Source organism: Ranitomeya variabilis, chromosome 2 (genome assembly GCF_051348905.1).
Source record: "Ranitomeya variabilis isolate aRanVar5 chromosome 2, aRanVar5.hap1, whole genome shotgun sequence".
In the NCBI taxonomy this organism is placed as follows: Eukaryota; Metazoa; Chordata; class Amphibia; order Anura; family Dendrobatidae; genus Ranitomeya; species Ranitomeya variabilis.
The window spans coordinates 20,015,095-20,035,671 of record NC_135233.1 but is presented as its reverse complement, the minus strand read 5'-3'; the positions used below and the strand labels follow the sequence as shown (position 1 = coordinate 20,035,671).

The window sequence follows — 20,577 nt, the reverse complement described above, 5'->3', positions numbered from 1 at the left end:
CAGAACTCTCCGTAAAATTAGGGCGCTTTTTTTGCTCTGTACGTAAAAATATTTTGGATATTTGATTTTTTCTATGTTGAAGAAACATCTACTAATGACTTTGACTATAATTATCATCATTTTACAGTTTACAGTGACTGCAGCCGACGTCTGAGATTTATGGGCTGTAGACACGGATCACTGATAATCATAATGATTTATTATGGTTTCCCAATATGTCCGTAAATAATATTGTCTGTTTGAGATATAGGATTGTAGGAATTTTGAAACCAATTTTTGTTTTGTTAGGAAGTTATAAGGGTTAAAAGTTGACCAGCGATTTCTCATTTTTCCAACAATATTTACAACACCATTTTTTTTAGAGACCATCTCACATTTAGGCTATGTTCACACAGTGCAGATTATTTGCGGTTTTTTAGCGTTTTTGCGCTATAAAAACGCTATAAAACCGCAAATAATCTGCATACATTAAGCATCCTATCATTTTTAATGAAATCCGCAATTTCTGTGCACATGATGTGCGTTTTTCCGCATGAAAAACGCATTGCGGTAAAAAACCAGACATGCTCATTAATTTTGCGGTTTTTTCGCGGTTTTCCCACTGTCTAATGCATTAGGAAACGTTTGGGAAAAACCGCGTCAAAAACGCGTCAAAAACGCGTCAAAAAAACGCGCTAAAAAACGCATGCGGTTTTCATGCGGAAATCCGGCAGAAATGTCCGGATTTTCACAGGAATTTTCTGCATCAATTCCTGAACGTGTGTATGGGGCCTTAAAGTCACTTTGAGGGGTCTAGATGAAAGAAGATACCCAAAAGTGACACCATTCTAAAAACTGCACCCCTCAAGGTGCTCAAAATCACATTCAATAAATTTATTAACCCTTCAGGTGCTTCACAGAAATTTTTGGAATGTGGGAAAAAAAAATTAACATTTAAGTTTTTTCTCAAAAAAATTACTTTAGAACCAAATTTTTTTATTTTGACGAGAGTTACAGGAAAAAAAGGACCCCGAAATTTGATTTGTAATTTATCCTGAGTACTCTGATACCCCATATGAGGGAGAAAACCACTGTTTGAGCGCATGACAGAGCTCGGAAGGGAAGGAGCTCCGTTTGACTTTTTGAATGTTAAATTTCCTGGGATCATTAGTGGACATCACGTCTTGTTTGGAGAGCCCATGATGTGCCTAAACAGTGGAAACCCCCACTAGTAACCCCATTTTGGAAACTAGACCTCTCAAGGAATGCATTTAGATGTGTGGTGAGCACTTTCAACCCCCAGGTGCTTCACAGAAGTACTACATTTTTACCACAAAAAATTTAGTTTTAGCCCCAGATTTTACATTTTCACACAAGAAGTGGGTAAAAATGGCACAGAAATTTGTTCTGCAATTTCTGCTGACTGTGGCAATATCTAATATATGTCTGTACAGTACTACTTGGCCATATGGAGAGACTCGGGAGGAACAGAGCGCTAATTTCCTCCTGGAGCACAGATTTTCCTAGAACAGTTTGCGGACTCCATATACAGAGCCCCTAATCGATAGAAGAGCAGAATTCACCCTAATTTTGGAAATTATACCCCTTTGGGAATTTATCTACAGGTGTAGTGCTGATTTTGACTCCATGGGTATTTTCCAGAAACAAACAATGAATCTTGCCGAGTGAAAATTGTAAACTGCCTTTGTAGTGAGCATTAAGCTATAGTGACCAGTATGTTGTAGTGACAAGTACGTTGCAGTCACCAGAATGTTATGCCCAGCCCGTGCTTCTGGAGACACGCACCCGTAAGTTAGGCGGGCTCTCTTTGCTTCAGAAATGCCAAACATGTGGATGCTATATGTGGTTTAGGAACACTGTGGGGCTCAGAAGGGAGGGGGGCATTTGGATTTCGGAGCGTAGAATTTGCTGAATTTCTTTTGGAGGGTTATGGAGCCATTTGCTTTTCCAGAGCCTTTCCTCTACTAGTAACATGGAAACCCCCTATATTTCTGCTAACAGATGATGGACCTGAGTGAGGACTTGCTTTTTTGTGGATTGAGTTGAAGATTTTATTGGGAACGTTTTACATAATGTTTGGGATCACATTTATCCTGCGCTCTACACTGAGCGCTTACTTTGGAGTTTCCATCTAAATCTCTGAGTGACGGGGATGTAATTCCACATGTGGTAAAATTGATAAAACAGTTTTATTCTTCGGGTCAGTACGATTACAGCGATACCTCATTTATATAGGTTTATTTATGTTTTGGCAGTTTTGCACAATCAAAACTATTTTATAGAAAAAAAAAAATTTTTCCATTGCTTTATTCTGAGAGCTATAACTTTTTTATTTCTCTGCTCAAGGAGCTGCATGGTGTCTTTTTTTGTTTGACAAGATGACGTTTTCCGCTGTACCATGTTTATTTATATCTGTCTTTATTATCGTATTTTAGTCCACTTTTCATTTGGCAGTTTGATGATAAATTGTTTTTTGCCTTGTTTTTTTATTTATTTTTTAATGATGTTCTCTACAGGGGTTAACTAGTGGGAAAGTTTTATAGGTCGGGTTGTTCCGGATGTGGAGATACCAAATATGTGTCCTTTTATTGTTTATATGTTTTTTCCATAAAAATATTTAATTATGGGTACAATATCTTTTGATTTTTTTAATTATTTTTTATATTTTTACTTTATTTTGTCCCACTATGGGACTATCATTTTTTGCATGCTGATTTTTTGTGAAGCATGAGGATGCAGTAGCATCCCTATGCTATGCAAACTGTCAGCTCTGCTCTGACAGATAAAGTTGCTGATCATGTTTTGACCATGATCTAGCAACTTGACTAGCTCTGGTGACCCGGATGTTGTCATGACAACACCGTGTCCACCATGGCAAAGATCGGGACCCCGCCAAGGGCGCTTTCGTTTGCAGCATTTAGGGGATTAAAGGGAACCTGTCACCTCTAAAATCGAAGGTGAGCTAAGCCCACCAGCATCAGGGGCTTATCTCCAGCATTCTGTAATGCATTCTGTAATGCTGTAGATAAGCCCCCGATGTATCCTGAAAGATGAGAAAAAGAGGTTAGATTATACTCACCCAGGGGCGGTCCCGCTGCAGTCCGGTCCAATGGGCGTCGCAGTCCAGTTCAGCACCTCCCATCTTCTAACGATGACATCCTCTCCTTGTCTTCATGCTGCGGCTCCGAAAAGGGGTTAAGGACCTAGTGCAAGGACCTAGATCTCGACACTAAGATCTCATCTCCCAAGATCTTGGTGCCGACTCGAGATCTCCATCTGCGCATGCGCTGCCCCCGGCAGCCATTTTCCTGGAATGCACCACATAGTAAACCATGTAAGTATGGGGGTTCTGGGCTTTCACAAAATGTCAGCAGAGCCACCGCAGCGGCACGCCACATATACGAACACCCCCTCATCCCAGCAGCAACGCTCCACTCTTGCCTCCTCCAACAGCAACCCTGGAAACCCGCTCCACAGCGGTCGGTAAGGTATATCCGCATTATAAGACGCAACAGCATTTTCACCCTAGATTTGGGGGAAAAAAGGTGCGTGTTATAATCCAAAAAATACGGTATACACACACATTTAGGTCCACAAATCTTTGGACAGTGACAGGATTGACGTGATTTCAGCTCTGAAGACCACTATTTTTTATTTAAAATGAAACAACTGAGATGCAATTGAAGTGGAGACTTTCAGGTCGAATTAAAGGGGTTGAACAAAAATATCATATGAAATATTTAGGAATTGCAGTCATTTTTCCACAAAAGTCTCCTCATTTCATGGACTCAAAAGTAATTGGACAAATTAACTTCACAATAAATAAAATGTTCATGATTAATACTTGGTAGAGAATCCTTTGCAGAAATGACTGCCTGAAGTCTGGAGGACATGGATGTCACCATCACTGGTCTCCTCCGGTGTGAGGCTTTGTAATAATGACAGCCTGAAGTCTGGAGGCCATGGACGTCACCCATCACTGGTGTCCTCCGGTGTGAGGCTTCGTGCCAGTGCAGCGCCCCAGAGACCTGGTCGTTGCAGTAACATCGCTCTGCCACTAAGGGGAGTGATGGTACGTCTGATTGCACTAAAGGAGTTCACCCGACCAGGTATCACAGGCACCAATACACTTCACAGTCTGGCCTCCAGGGGGAGCAAGGGTACTATGTATTAGGCCACTCCTCACAATCTGGTTAAACTGGGGGTTGGATAGGAAGTTAGAGAGAAGCTGACTGGGTTTTGCCCAGGCAACACCTAGTGAGAGAGGGGGTTACTTGGGAAAAATTCAGGGGGGTCCCTGTCAGGGGTGGGATCCTGACAGAGGCCTAGCGAACAGGACAGAACGTTACGGAACCGCGCCTGATTTGCGGCGGTATCTTAAGAAAGGACAAGAAGCGAGGTTTATTGTGAAGAAGTGAGAAACGAGATCACAGCAAAAAGGAGATAATACCAGTAGGAGTCGTGCCCCGAGATCGTCAACATCCTACTGAGGCGTGTAGCCGGTGGCCGGAACGCCGAGGAAGTATTGGGCTCCAAGCATTACTTCAAACCAACGGCAGGACAGTTAATTATAGGTTGGCTGTCTCACCTAAATCACCTAAGCAGACATAGGGGGCAACTGTGGGAGAGGGGTGACACTAGGGTCCCGGAAGAACTCCAGGCCTACCTGTCATACTGGTGCGTCCTAGCCAAATCATCTGGGGGACGGAGAAGAACATCAGAATAGAAACGAGAGTTGTGGGGAAGAACATCAGAAACAGACACAACAGTTGTGAGGACTATCCCATGGTGCTCAGCAGGGAAGTACTACAACACACAGGAGCTAGAAGGTAGGCACTGATTTCCACCTGCAAAAGGAACTCTGGATGTGCCTTCGGACCGGCCGGTCTCAGCCAGCCCTGTTAGCAGTGCTCTGGATTGCGGATCCTGAAGCCTACAGTAAAGAGGTAAAGAGACTGCAACCTTGTGTCCTCGTTATTTCATCGCACCACGCACCACCACCTTTAATTGGACGCCCCTTAGCAGGGTCACCGCCCAGGTCAGGCCACCGTGACAACCCCAGGACTGAGACAGAGAGGCCCGGTACCGAGTGCCCCGCGGCCCTGCGTCTGGAGGCGCTCCACCTTTACTGCAGTTACTTCAGTTTTCGCTTGTTTTTGGCTCTTTCTGCCTTAAGTTTAGACTTCAGCCTGTGAAATGTGGCTCAATGGGCTGAGATCTGGTGTTTGATTCGGCCATTGCAGAATATTCCCCTTCTTTGCTTTCGCAGGATGTTTTGGGTGATTGTCCATCTGTCATCTGAAGCACCTTTCAATGAATCTTGCTGTATTTGGTTGGATCTCAGCAGAAAGTCTCACCTTGTACACACAGGACTCATCTGGCTGCTTCTGTATTCAGGCATATCATCAACAAAGTGACCCGATGCCACTGAAAGCCATGCACGCCCGCACCATCACAGTACCTCCACCATGTGTTACAGACGCTGTGCTGTGCTTTGGAGCCGATTCAAGACTTCTCTATACTTTATTCTTTCCATCATTCTGGTAGAGGTTGATCTTATTTTTGCTTTTTAAGAACTGCACAGCTTCTTAAAAAAAAAAAATCTATGCAGAGCATTCTATATGACACAGCTTTATAAGGAGCATCTATGGGGCCATAATGAACGGTGCAGAGCATTCTATATGGCACAGTTTTGCATGGAGCATCTATGGGGCCATAATGAACGGTGCAGAGCATTCTATATGGCACAGCTATATATGGATCATCTATGGGGCAATAATCAACTGTATGGAGCATTATATATGGCACAGCTTTATATGGAGCATCTTATGGGGCAATAATGAACAGTATGGAGCATTATATGTGGCACAGTTTTATATGGAGCATCTTATGGGGCCATAACATCACTGAACGGGGGCTTAACTGTCTCCTCTCCAAATCGCACCTCACCACCTGTGCGCTCGACCCCATCCCATCCCACCTCCTCCCCAACCTCACCACCACACTTATCCCATCCCTAACCCACCTGTTCAACCTATCACTAACTTCTGGCATCTTCCCTTCTGCGTTCAAACATGCCACAATCACGCCTATCCTTAAAAAGCCAACCCTCGACCCAACAGCTATGTCCAGCTATAGCCCAATATCGCTGCTCCCATTCGCTTCCAAACTCCTGGAGCAGCACGTCCACGCTGAACTATCCTCCCACCTTTCATCTAACTTGCTCTTTGACAATCTACAATCTGGTTTCCGCCCCCATCACTCAACTGAGACAGCCCTGACCAAAATCACTAACGACCTACTTACCGCCAAAGCTAACGGACAATACTCTGTACTCCTCCTTCTAGACCTGTCCTCTGCTTTTGACACAGTTGACCACTGCCTCCTACTACAGATCCTTTCCTCCTTTGGCATCAAAGACCTCGCCCTATCCTGGATCTCCTCATACCTTTCCAACCGCACATTCAGTGTCTCCCACTCTCACACTACCTCCTCATCCCACCCTCTCTCTGTTGGAGTCCCCCAAGGCTCTGTTCTAGGACCCCTACTCTTCTCAATCTATACACTCGGCCTGGGACAACTCATAAAGTCCCATGGATTCCAGTACCACCTCTATGCTGATGACACTCAGATCTACCTCTCCGGCCCAGACGTCACCGCTCTGCTGTCCAGAATCCCAGAGTGCTTATCAGCCATATCCTCCTTCTTCTCCTCTCGATTCCTCAAACTCAATGTGAACAAATCTGAACTCATCATCTTTCCTCCATCCCACAGATCTTCCTTACCTGACCTATCTATCGCAATCAATGACATCATGCTTTCCCCCGTACCGGAAGTCCGCTGCCTCGGAGTAACCTTCGACTCTGCCCTGTCCTTCAAACCACACATCCAAGCTCTTTCCACCTCCTGTCGCCTCCAGCTCAAAAATATCTCCAGAATCCGTCCTTTCCTCAACCTTCAATCTACTAAAATGCTTGTGCATGCCCTCATCATCTCCCGCCTTGACTACTGCAACATCCTTTTCTGCGGCCTCCCTGCTAACACCCTTGCACCTCTCCAGTCCATCCTTAACTCTGCTGCCCGACTAATCCATCTCTCTCCTCGCTACTCCTCCGCTTCCCCCCTCTGCAAATCTCTTAACTGGCTCCCATTCCCTCAGCGTATCCATTTCAAATTACTAATACTGACCTACAAAGCCATCCATAACTTGTCTCCTCCATATATCTCTGAACTAATCTCCATATATCTTCCCTCACGTAATCTCCGGTCCTCCCAAGACCTCCTTCTCTCCTCCACACTTATTCGCTCCTCATCCAATCGCCTCCAAGACTTCTCCCGAATATCCCCCATCCTCTGGAATTCTCTGCCCCAACACGTCCGGTTATCCACCACATTCGGATCCTTCAGACGGAACCTGAAAACTCATCTCTTCAGGAAAGCCTACAGCCTGAACTGACCCCGCTGCCTCCTCATCACCACCGAAGCTACCGCCTCACCAACACTGGAACTCCTGCAACCCCCTACCTACTGTCTCCTTCCCCATAATCCTGCAGAATGTATGCCCGCAAGGGCAGGGTCCTCGCCCCTCTGTATCAGTCTGTCATTGTAAGTTTGTTTACTGTAAGTGATATCTGTAATTTGTACCGAAGCTACCGCCTCACCAACACCGGAACTCCTGCAACCCCCTACCTACTGTCTCCTTCCCCATAATCCTGCAGAATGTATGCCCGCAAGGGCAGGGTCCTCGCCCCTCTGTATCAGTCTGTCATTGTAAGTTTGTTTACTGTAAGTGATATCTGTAATTTGTATGTAACCCCTTCTCATGTACAGCACCATGGAATTAATTGTGCTATATAAATAAATAATAATAATAAATAATAATAATGAAATGTATGGAGCATTATATGTGGCACAGTTTTATATGGAGCATCTATGGGGCCATAATGAAATGTATGGAGCATTATATGTGGCACAGCTTTATATGGAGCATCTTATGGGGCAATAATGAACGGTATGGAGCATCTATTTTTATTTTTGAAATTCACCGGTAGCTGCATTTCCTACCCTAGGCTTATACTCGAGTCAATAAGTTTTCCCATTTTTTTGTGGCAAAATTAGGGGGGTCGGCTTATACTCGAGTATATACGGTATTTAGTATCGCTGTGTCCTTAATGACCTGACCTATAAAAGTGTCCCACTAGTTAACCACTTCAGTGAACACCGTAAAAAAAAAACGAGGCAAAACAATGCTTTATTATCATAACGCTGAACAAAAAGTGGAATAACACGCGATCAAAAAGACGGATATAAATAACCATGGTACCGCTGAAAACGTCATCTTGTCCCGCAAAAAACGAGCCGCAATACAGCATGATCAGCAAAAAAATAAAAAAGTTATAGTCCTCAGAATAAAGCGATGCAAAAATAATTATTTTTTGTATAATAGTTTTTATCGTATAAAAGCACCAAAACATAAAAAAATTATGTAAATGAGGTATCGCTGTAATCGTACTGACCCGAGGAATAAAGCTGCTTTATAAATTTTACCAAATGTGGAACGGTATAAACGCCCCCCCCCCAAAAAAAAAAAAGAAATTCATGAATAGCTGGTTTTTGGTCATTCTGCCTCACAAAAATAAAAAGCGATCAAAAAATGTCACATGCCTGAAAATGGTACCAATAAAAACGTCAACTTGTCCCGCAAAAAACAAGACCTCACATGACTCTGTGGACCAAAATATGGAAAAATTATAGGTCTCAAAATGTGGTAACGCAAAAAATATTTTTTGCAATAAAAAGCGTCTTTTAGTGTGTGACGGCTGCCAATCATAAAAATCCGCTAAAAAACCCACTATAAAAGTAAACCAACCACCCCTTCATCACCCCCTTAGTTAGGAAAAAATAAAAAAAATGTATTTATTTCCATTTTCCCATTAGGGCTAGGGTTACGGCTAGGGTTAAAGCTAGGGTTAGGGCTAGGGTTAGAGCTAGGGTTAGGGTTAGGGCTAGGGTTAGGGCTAGGGTTAAGGGTTAGGGTTAGGGCTAGGGTTGGGGCTCGGGTTGGGGTTAGGGTTGGGGTTAGGGCTAGGGTTGGGGCTCGGGTTGGGGTTAGGGTTGGGGCTAGAGCTACAGTTAGGGTTAGGGCTACAGTTAGGGCTGGGGCTAAAGTTAGGGTTAGGGCTGGAGGTAAAGTTAGGGTTAGGGTTAAAGTTAAGGTTAGGGCTACAGTTAGGGTTGGGGCTAAAGTTAGGGTTAGGGTTGGGGCTAAAGTTAGGGTTAGGGTTTGGATTACATTTACGGTTGGGATTAGGGTTAGGGGTGTTTAAGGTTTAGGGGTGTGGTTAGGGTTATGGTTGGGATTAAGGTTAAGGGTGTTTTTGGGATAGGGTTTCAGTTAGAATTGGGGGTTTCCACTGTTTAGGCACATCAGGGCTCTCCAAACGCGACATTTCCAGCCAATTCTGCGTTGAACAGGGCTCCTTCCCTTCCGAGCTCTCCCGTGCGCCAAAACAGGGGTTTACCCCAACATATGGGATATCACCATACTCAGGACAAATTGGACAACAACTATTGGGGTCCAATTTCTCTTGTTACCCTTGGGAAAATAAAAATTTGGGGGGCTAAAAAACCATTTTTGTGGGAAAAAAATAATTTTTATTTTCACGACTGCTTTATAAACTGCAGTGAAACACTTGGGGGTTCAAAGTTCTCACAACACATCTAGATAAGTTCCATGGGGGTCTAGTTTCCTATATGGGGTCACTTGTGGGGGGTTTCTACTGTTTAGGTGCATCAGGGGCTCTGCAAATGCAACGTGATGCCTGCAGACCAATCCATCTAGGTCTGCATTCCAAATGGCGCTTCTTCCTTTCCGAGCTCTGCCACGCGCCCAAACGGTGGTTCCCCCCACATATGGGGTATCAGCGTACTCAGGACAAATTGTACAACAACTTTTAGGGTCCAATTTCTCCTGTTACCCTTGGAAAAATACAAAACTGGTGGCTAAAAAATAATTTTTGTGAAAAAAAAAAGAATTTTTATTTTCACGGCTCTGAGTTATAAACTGTAGTGAAACACTTGGGGGTTCAAAGCTGTCAAAACACATCTAGATAAGTTCCTTATGAGGTCTACGTTCCAAAATGGTGTCACTTGTGGGGGATTTCAATGTTTAGGAACATCAGGGGCCCTCCAAACGTGACATGGCGTCCCATCTAAATTCCAGTCAATTTTGCATTGATAAGTCAAATGGCGCTCCTTCCCTTCCGAGCTCTGCCATGCGCCCAAACAGTGGTTTACCCCAACATATGGGGTATCGGTGTACTCAGAACAAATGGCACAACAACATTTGTGGTCCAATTTCTTCTCTTACCATTGGGAAAATAAAAAATTGGGGGCGAAAAGATCATATTTGCGAAAAAATATGATTTTTTATTTTGACGGCTCTGCATTATAAACTTCTGTGAAGCACTTGGTGGGTTAAAGTGCTCACCACACATCTAGATAAGTTCCTTAGGGGGTCTACTTTCTAAAATGGTGTCATTTATGGGGGGTTTCAATGTTTAGGCACATCAGGGGCTCTCCAAATGCAACATGGCGTCCCATCTCAATTCCAGTCAATTTTGCATTGAAAAGTCAAACGGCGCTCCTTCCCTTCCGAGCTCTGCCATGCACCCAAACAGTGGTTTACCCCCACATATGGGGTATCAGCGTACTCAGGACAAATTGTACAACAACTTTTGGCGTCCATTTTCTCCTGTTACCCTTGGTAAAATAAAACAACATGGAGCTGAAATAAATTTGTGAAAAAAAGTTAAATGTTCATTTTTTTTTAAACATTCCAAAAATTCCTGTAAAACAGGAGGGTTAATTAACTTCTTTAATGTGGTTTTGAGCACCTTGAGGGGTGCAGTTTTTAGAATGGTGTCACACTTAGTTGTTTTATATCATATAGACCCCTCAAAATGACTTCAAATGTGATGTGGTCCCTAAAAAATATTGGAGTTGTAAAAATGGGAAATTGCTGGTCAACTTTTAACCCTTATAACTCCCTAACAAAAAAAAATTTTGGTTCCAAAATTGTGCTGATGTAAAGTAGACATGTGGGAAATGTTACTTATTAAGTATTTTGTGTGACATATCTCTGTGATTTAAGGGCATAAAAATTCAAAGTTGGAAAATTGCAAAATTTTCAAAATTTTCACCAAATTTTCGTTTTTTTCACAAATAAACGCAAGTTATATCGAAGAAATGTTACCATCATGAAGTACAATATGTCAGGAGAAAACAATGTCAGAATCGCCAAGATCCGTTGAAGCGTTCCAGAGTTATAACCTCATAAAGGGACAGTGGTCAGAATTGTAAAAATTGGCCCGGTCATTAACGTGCAAACCACCCTTGGGGCTTAAGTGGTTAATGGTTTGCACCTTGTGGTGAACCCTCTCTGTAACTGCTCTCATGAAATTACTCTTTATGGTAGTCTTAGATATTGAAACACTGCCTTCATGGAGAATGTTCTTCACTTAGAAGGATGTTGTGAATGGGTTTTTCTTCACCATCGAAAGGATTCTGCAATCATTCACCACTGTTGTCTTCCGGAGCTCTCCAATGTTCTCTTTTTTTGCACAATGTACCAAATACAGTGGGTACGGAAAGTATTCGGACCCCTTTAAATTTTTCATTCTTTGTATTATTGCAGCCATTTGGTAAATTCAAAAAAGTTCATTTTTTCTCATTAATGTACACTCCTCACCCCATCTTGACTGAAAAAATAGAAATGTAGAAATTTTTGTATATTTATTAAAAAAGAAAACCTGAAATATCACATGGCCATAAGTATTCAGACCCTTTGCTCAGACAATCATATTTAAGTCACATGCTGTCCATTTCCTTGTGATCCTCCTTCAGATGGTTTACTCCTTCTTTTGAGGCCAGCTGTGGTTAATTAAACTGATAGGACTTGATTTGGAAAGGTGCACACCTGTCTATATAAGACCTCACAGCTCACAGTGCATGTCAGACCAATTGTGAATCATGAGGTCAAAGTAACTGGCCAAGGAGCTCAGAGACAGAATTATGGCAAGGAACAGATCTGGCCAAGGTTACAACAGTATTTCTGCAGTACTCAAAGTTCCTAAGAGCACAGTGGCCTCCAATGGAAGAAATGGAAGAAGTTTTGGACCACCAGAAGTCTTCCTAGACCTGGCCATTTAGCCAAACTAAGCAATCGTGGAAGAAGAGCCTTGGTGAGAGAGGTAAAGTAGAACCACAAGATCACTGCGGCTGAGCTCCAGAGATGCAGTAGGGAGATGGGAGAAAGTTCCACAAAGTCAACTATCAGTGCAGCCCTCCACCAGTCGGGCCTTTATGGCAGAGTGACCCGACAGATGCCTCTCCTCAGTACAGGACATATGAATGCCTGCATAGAGTTTGCTAAAAAACACATGAATGACTCGCAGTCTATGAGAAATAAGATTCTCTGGTCTGATGAGACGAAGATAGACGTTTTTCGTGATAATTACAAGCGATATATGTGGAGAAAACCAGGCACTGCTCATCACCTGCCCAATACAATCTCACCAGTGGCGCGGAAAACTTAACCGTGGAGTTCAATTTAAGCTCTCAGTAATAGCTCTTAAAGTTGCACATAAATATTATTGAGCTATAATCAAAATGACATGTAATACTGCAGAAGATTATACACTGCTCAAAAAAATAAAGGGAACACTAAAATACCACATCCTAGATATCTCTGAATGAAATATTCCAGTTGCAAATTTTTATTCATTGAATAGTGGAATGTGTTTGTGATGGGGTTTGCAACAGAGCAGCAAGAGACACCAGGCCGATAAACAATCCAACAAGATTTATTGGAACAGGGAACTGGGATAACACAAATTAAAGTAATTCTGCAGTGTCCATAATGAGTCCACAATGAGTCCACACAAAGGGAGGAGATCCGGGGGTGCCACCTGGCAATCCGAAGCCAGGGAAATAGAAATAGTCCTTGAGTGAATTCAATGGCTCCAGCAGATGAGGGCCACAACAGTCCAATGTGGCAGCTTTTAACCCTCCACACACTGGCACCAGGATCTCGCCTCAGCATAAGACCCCAGCCCTTCCCGAGTCACCACACAACTGAATCAGCCAACACATGAGGCTATTGTTCTGTGGCCTGGGATCCACCCTTCCATGGGGGAGGGCTCCACCCACTGGTTTTTTACTCAAGCCTGATTACATGGCAGTCCAGGGACACAGGCCGGGGGAGGGACACGCTGTTACAGTGTTCAGAACAATAAAACAATTATCAATGTAAATCAAAATTAATATCCCATGGAGGTCTGGATTTGGAATGATACTCAAAATCAAAGTGGAAAATCAAATTATAGGCTGATCCAACTTCAGTGGAAATGCCTCATGACAAAGAAAAGATGCTCAGTATTGTGTGTGGCCTCCACGTGCCTGTATGACCTCCCTACTGTACAACACCTGGGCATGTTCCTGATGAGGCAGCGGATGGTCTCCTGATGGATCTTCTCCCAGATCTGGACTAAAGCAACTGCCAACTCCTGAACAGTCTGTGGTGCAACGTGACGTTGGTGGATGGAGCGAGACATGATGTCCCAGATGTGCTCAATGGGATTCAGGTCTGGGGAACAGGCGGGCCAGTCCATAGAAACAATGCCTTGTTCTTGCAGGAATTGCTGACACACTCCAGTCACATGAGGTCTGGCATTGTCCTGCATTAGGAGGAACCCAGGGCCAACCGAACCAGCATATGGTCTCACAAGGAGTCTGGGGATCTCATCTCGGTACCTAATGGCAATAAACATAAGGATGAATGACCTCGGGGAGATCAAAACATCCAACATCGCGGAGACACCATCACGTGTTTCTCAACGCAGTGATCCAGAACACTGCCCCCATCCCTTGTGGGAAATATGCAAATGCATGTAGAAAAGCCGCAGAGACACCATCACGTGTTTCTCAACGCAAGCAATGAATAGCCAGGTCTTTCACTGGGAAGGAACAACCACGGGAAGGGCAGCATCCATTTTTTCCACAGACAGCTGTTTCGGGGTATTTGTCTGTGGATGGATACCATGTTTTGGCATAGGTGGTTTTCCTTTATTGGATGCTCCCTTCCCGGGGTTGTTCCTTCCCGGTGAAAGACCTGGCTATTCATTGCTTGCGTTGACAAACACGTGATGGTGTCTTCGCGGCTTTTCTACATGCAGGTACTTGCAGCGCCCCAGAGTCCTGGTCGTTGCAGTAACGTCGCTCTGCCGCTAAGGGGGGCGATGTTGCGTCTGATTGCACTAGAGGAGTTCACCTGACCAGGTAACACTCACACTACACTTCACACTCCGGCCACCAGGGGGAGTGGTTCTATCTAGTAGGCCACTCCTCACACTCTGGTAAAACTGGGGGTTGGACAGGAAGACAGTGAGAAGTAACTGGGAAGAGCTAGAGAGAGGACCTGTCAGGGATGGGATCCTGACAGATTCCTAAGAAAGGACAAAGAGTGAGAAAACGGGAATACAGCAAAGAGGCGATAGGACCAGAAGGAGTCGTGCTGTAAGATCGAGGCAACATCCTTCTGAGGCGCAAACAGTCGGTGGCCGGAACGCCGAGAAAGTAAGAGACTTTAAGCATTACTTCAAACCACGGCAGGACAGCCAATTATAGGTTGGCTGTCTCACTTAAACACCTAAGCAGACAATGGAGGCAGCTGTGGGAGAGGGGCGACTCTAGAGTCCCGGAAGAACTCCAGCCTACCCCGTCATACGCGTGCGTCCTAGCCATATCATCTGGGGGACGGAGAGAGAACGAACATCAGAGGCAGACAGAATCAGTTGTGAGGACTATCCCGGGGTGCTCAGCAGGGAAGGACTACAACACATAGGCGCTAGCAGGTAGACGCTGACTCTCGCCTGTAAAGGGGAACTCCTAATGTGCCTTTGGACCGGCCGGTCTCAGACAGCCCGGTTAACAGTGCTCTGGATTGGCTAACTCGAAGCCTTCAGTAAAGAGGTAAAGAGACTGCAACCTGGTGTCCTCGTTATTTACTGTGACCGGCACTGCACCGCACTACCACCACCATCCACACCTATTATTGGGCACCCTTCAGCAGGGTCACGGACCGGGTCTAGCCACCGTGACAACCCCAGACCAGAGACTCAGAGGCCCGGTACCGGGTACCCCTCGGCCCTGCGGCAGTGGGGGTGCTACATACTTAGTGGCAGTCAGGCTACCTCTGGCGAGCACATGGAGCGCTGTGCGGCCCTCCAAAGAAATGCCACCCCACACCATTACTGACCCACTGCCAAAGCGATCATGCTGAAGGATGTTGCAGGCAGCAGATCACTCTCCACGGCATCTCCAGACTCTGTCAGGTCTGTCACATGTGCTCAGTGTGAACCTGCTTTCATCTGTGAAAAGAACAGGGCACCAGTGGCGAATTTTCCAATTCTGTTGTTCTGTGGCAAATACAGAGCGTCATGCACGGTGTTGGGCTGTGAGCACAACCCCCATCTGTGAACATCGGGCACTCAGACCATCCTCATGGAGTCGGTTTCTAACAGTTTGTGCAGACAGATGCACATTTGTGGCCTGCTGGAGGTCGTTTTGCAGTGCTCCTCCTTGCACAAAGGTAGAGGTAGCGGTCCTTCTTGCCACAGCTCACATTGATGTGCCATCCTGGATGACCTGCACTACCTGAGCCACTTGTGTGGGTTGTAGAGTCCGTCTCATGCTACCACGAGTGTGAAAGCACAACCAACATTCAAAAGTGACCAAAACATCAGCCAGAAAGCATTGGTACTGAGATGTGGTCTGTGGTCCCCACCTGCAGAACCTCTCCTTTATTGAGGGTGTCTTGATAATTGCCAATAATTTCCATCTGTTGTCTATTCCATTTGCACAACAGCAGGTGAAACTGATTGTCAATCAGTGTTGCTTCCTAAGTGGACAGTTTGATTTCACAGAAGTTTGATTTACTTGGAGTTATATTCTGTTGTTTAAATGTTCCCTTTATTTTTTTGAGCAGTGTAGTATTGTGTATACCATAGTACTATGTATATACAGTGCTGTACTCTCCATACTAATGCCATTTACACAGACACAGCTCCATGATGAAACAAACAATAAAAGTCACCCACCGGCTGTCACTTTCTCAAAGAACAAATACAAGTAGACTCACCCACTGCTACCGCTTCCTTTTCTGTGGAACTCATAGACAGAAATTTGGAGAAGCCTGTGGCGTGCCTCACAGTGATTGATGAGTATCTTCTCTTTCCTCCTTCCCTTCGGGTCATGTTAATACTGCACATATTACCTATTTTTGGAGCATGCGCACTACAAACCACATAAAATTAAAGAACATCACGGACAGTGTTTTTTTTCTGGATGACGAGGTTGGACATAAAAAAAAAAATCACTTTTTTTTGTGTCCTTTTGCAGGTCTGTATTATACTCCCACCAAACTTGCACTCTAAATGTCAAATCGCACTCTTTTCCTTCCGTGCTTTGCCCTGTGCCAATAAATAATAAGGCTCATTTCCTTCTATTACCTCTCGTGAAATAAAAACATTTGGGGCTGCAGCAACATTTTAATGGGAAAAATTAAATTTTTCATTTTCACAGTTCCATGCTTTAAAATTCTGTGAAGCACCTGTGGGTTCAAAATGCTCAGTATGCACTTAAGAGAAATTCCTTAGAGGCGTAGCTTCTAAATAGGGTCACAAGTGTTTTTTCTTTGCTTTGGGCCACATCAGGGGCTCTGCTAATGTAACATGGAGTCTGAAAACTATTCAGGCCAAATTTAAACTCCAAAAATTAAATCATGGCTCCTTCCCTTCTAAGTCCTGCTGTGCCATTTGACCAAAGAGAAGTTTTTGCCCACATATGAGGTATTCTTATGTAGCATGTTGTAAGGTCCTTTCTCTCATCTTACCTAATGTGAAAATAAAAAATAACAAGACTTCCTGAATGTGCTTTTGAAAATGTTAAGACGTATAGATTTTAAAAGAAGGTTTTGTTTGGGTTTTTTCTGACAAATAAGCACCTCAAATTTACTTTGAAAGTGAAGTGGTCCCTTAAAAAAAATAGTGAAAATTTTGTTACAAAATGAAAAAGCTATTGCTTAAGTTTTAAGCTTTCTAGCATCTTAACAAAATAAAAAGTGCTTAAAAATGTATGCCAATGAAGAGTTGAAGCATGGTAGATATTATTTATTAACTCTTTTGCTTGGCATGACTATCTGTTTTAAGTGCATCAAAATTGCACATTTTTCATAATTTTCAGCAAATACTAATGATATCAATCTAAATTTGCCACTGACGAAGTACATGTTATGAAAAAAAACCCCCACAATCTCAGAATCACCGGGATTGGAAGCAGCATAAAAAAAATTATTACCGCAATAGCCTCTTGCCAGATTTGAAAAATGGGCCTCAGTCAGGAAGGTCAAAGCTGGCTTGTGCGGCAAATGGTTAAACATAGTACACATTTCAATATAAATAGAATGTCAGCTTTATTCTGCTGGTCGATACAATAATACCGATACAATATTTATATAGAATATTTTTGATATAGAATTTTTTTTTTTGCTATAGTTTAATATTCATAGCGTTTTTATGTGACCACAGACTCTTGTGTGGCAAATTAATTTTGTGTGACAAATTTTCACTGACAAAAGATGTAAGTTGCTTCGCTTAACTTCACTTTTTTTAGTTTTAGAGCACTGTGCATTACCTCATCCTTGCAGTGTTATACTGTTGTGAAGCATCTCTCCCCTGCGTGAGTAATTTCATGTATAACAAGATCCGTTCTGAGGTCAAAAAACTTGCCACATACTTGACATGAATATAGCTTCTTCATGGTGTGAGTCCTCTGATGTTCCGTAAGATTTGATTTCTTGCCAAAACATTTCCCACATTTTGAACATGAAAATGGCTTCTCCCCTGTGTGAGATCTCTCATGTATAACAAGAATCGATTTTTGTACAAAACACTTCCCACATTCTAAACATGCATATGGTTTCTCTCCTGTGTGAGTTCTCAGATGTGTTAGAAGAACTGATTTCTTGCCAAAACATTTCCCACATTCTGAACACGAAAATGGTAGTTCCCCTGTGTGACTTTTCTCATGTATAACAAGAGTTGATCTTTGGCTGAAACATTTTCCACATACTGAACATGAAAATGGCTTCTCACCTGTGTGAATTTTTCTATGTTCTCTAAGAACTGAATTCTTGCCAAAACATTTCCCACATTCTGAACATGCAAATGGCTTCTCCCCTGTGTGAGTTCTTCGATGTTGCACAAGATTTGATTTGTTACCAAAACATTTCCCACATTCTGAGCATGAGAATGGTCTCTCCCCTGTGTGAGTTCTTTGATGTTCCTTAAGAATTGATTTCTTGTGAAAACATTTCCCACATTCTGAACATGAAAATGATTGCTCCCCTGTGTGAGATCTCTCATGTACAATAAGAGTTGATCTTTGGCCAAAAAATTTCCCACATACTGAACATGAAAATCGATTCTCCTCTCTGTGAGTTTTCTGATGTTGCATAAGATTTGATTTCTTACCAAAACTTTTCCCACATTCTAAACATGAAAATGGTTTCTCTCCTGTGTGAATTCTTTGATGACCCCTAAGAATTGATTTCTTGCCAAAACATTTCCCACATATTGGACATGAATATGGCTTCTCTCCAGTGTGAGTTCTTTGATGGTCCCTAAGAATTGATTTTTTGACAAAACACTTCCCACATTCTGAACATGAAAATGACTTCTCTCCTGTGTGAGTTTTTAAATGACCAATAAGATTTGATTTGTGACTAAAACATTTTCCACATTCAGGACATGAAAATGGTTTCTCCCCTGTGTGAGTTTTTAGATGACCTACAAGATTTGATTTCTGACTAAAACATTTGCCACATTCAGGACATGAAAACGGCTTCTCTCCTGTGTGAGTTCTCTGATGTTTAACAAAAACAGATTTATAGGAGAAACACCTCCCACATTCTGAACATGAAAATGGCTTTTCTTCTTCGTAGATTCTTTCCTGCATAGAAAGATCAGATTTCTGGTTAAAATGTGTCCTAGATGAAAAAGTTCTTCGTTGCTTATGTATGGGTATTTGTTTGCCAATCACTAATTCATTAGATAAAGATATCTTGTGATCTGCAGAATCACTGGACATATCGCTGCTCTGAAGGACTACATTTATATTAGGAGTTATGGAATTCGCTTCTGTGGTATGGTTATCTTCTACTTTGTGATTTGGAGAACAGAGATGATGTCCATAAAGGCCTGTAATTATTTCTTCATCTGAAAAGAAGAAAAGAAACACTGGTTGGCAAACCATTTTAAAATGCAATTCGTACATCCAAATCTCTCCCACAAAGCTCTTCAAAGTGCTACTTCACCCTAAATCTCTTCACTCATCTCTAACATCCTACTCTTGTTCTCTGCTCTGCCAAGAATTGAAGAGCATCATCCTCTATAATCTAAACTTCCTATTGCTTATTTAAGACTTTTCTTGAACTACTCCACTTACCTACATTGTGCTACCCCATACAAACAGATTAGTTCCCGACATACAATTTTACACATGTCTTAAGAACACATCTTATTTTGGCAGGCCTATAACATTCAATAATGAAACTTTTCATCTCTTAAAATATACCTTAGAAGGTGATCCTTTCAGCTAACAGATTCCCTCACACTCCATATCTGTGCATAAATAGCTACTGTACAGCTTTATACGCACTACTTTGTCATGACTTGACCATTGTACACACAACGACTTTTACCTGTTGGGTCACCCCTTTGTCTCATAGATCATAGGCTCTTGCTAGCAGAATCCTCATGCCTATTGTTGAATGAGTTGGCTAGTTTGTTAAGGCCCATTTCGATAGAGGTCTCATTTGCTGATTATCAGCCTAACAACACTCGTTTACAATTATTGGCCCATATAAACATGCCGAGAATCAATTATGGTGTGACTTTGAGCCACTTCTCAAGGACAAGCCATGAGTTAGGATAGTCAAGGATTCCGAGGTCAAGAGCCAGGAGGGTAAGACTTACAAAGAGGATACAAAGGCATAATCAAGTTACAGGCCAGAGTCAGAATTCCAAGGACAGAATGCGTCAAGGCAAAAGGATTAATACAAATGGGTAGCCAATAGGCAAATCCAGGGTCTGACGACAGAAGATAAGAATGTCTGAATTCAGAGCACAAAGCACAGAGAACACAACACACCGAGCTGAAAGCTATGACTGGCAGCTATTTGGAATATTGATGGGCGAACTCCCCGATGTTCAGGATCGGCGGGTTCGCCCAAGTTTTTTGCAAAGTTCGAGTTTGGGGCCGGACATGACACGAACTTGCGTCCGAACCCCGAACTCGGACTTTACATATATGGGATAGGGTGTGGGGGGGGGGGGGCCGTAAAAAAAGCAGAAAATTAATAATAAACATTAGAATTATTCTTACCTGTCCAGCGACGCGTCCTCCCGTCCTGCTGTATCCCGGCCACATCTGATTCCGGGGCCGCTCATTAACTGCTGA

General features: G+C 43.2%; 1 protein-coding gene across 1 annotated transcript in view; it reads right to left on the bottom strand.

Annotated features, from left to right (window-relative positions):
* Nucleotides 1-16,195: 16,195 nt before the first annotated feature.
* The window catches only part of LOC143804207 (uncharacterized), a 46,912-nt gene continuing 42,530 nt past the window's right edge, over nt 16,196-20,577 (bottom strand). The window contains exon 8 of the mRNA XM_077282066.1: nt 16,196-19,049. Within this exon, the coding sequence (XP_077138181.1) occupies nt 17,767-19,049 (1,283 nt within the window). The 3' untranslated portion in view covers nt 16,196-17,766. The remainder of the gene's footprint in view (nt 19,050-20,577) is intronic.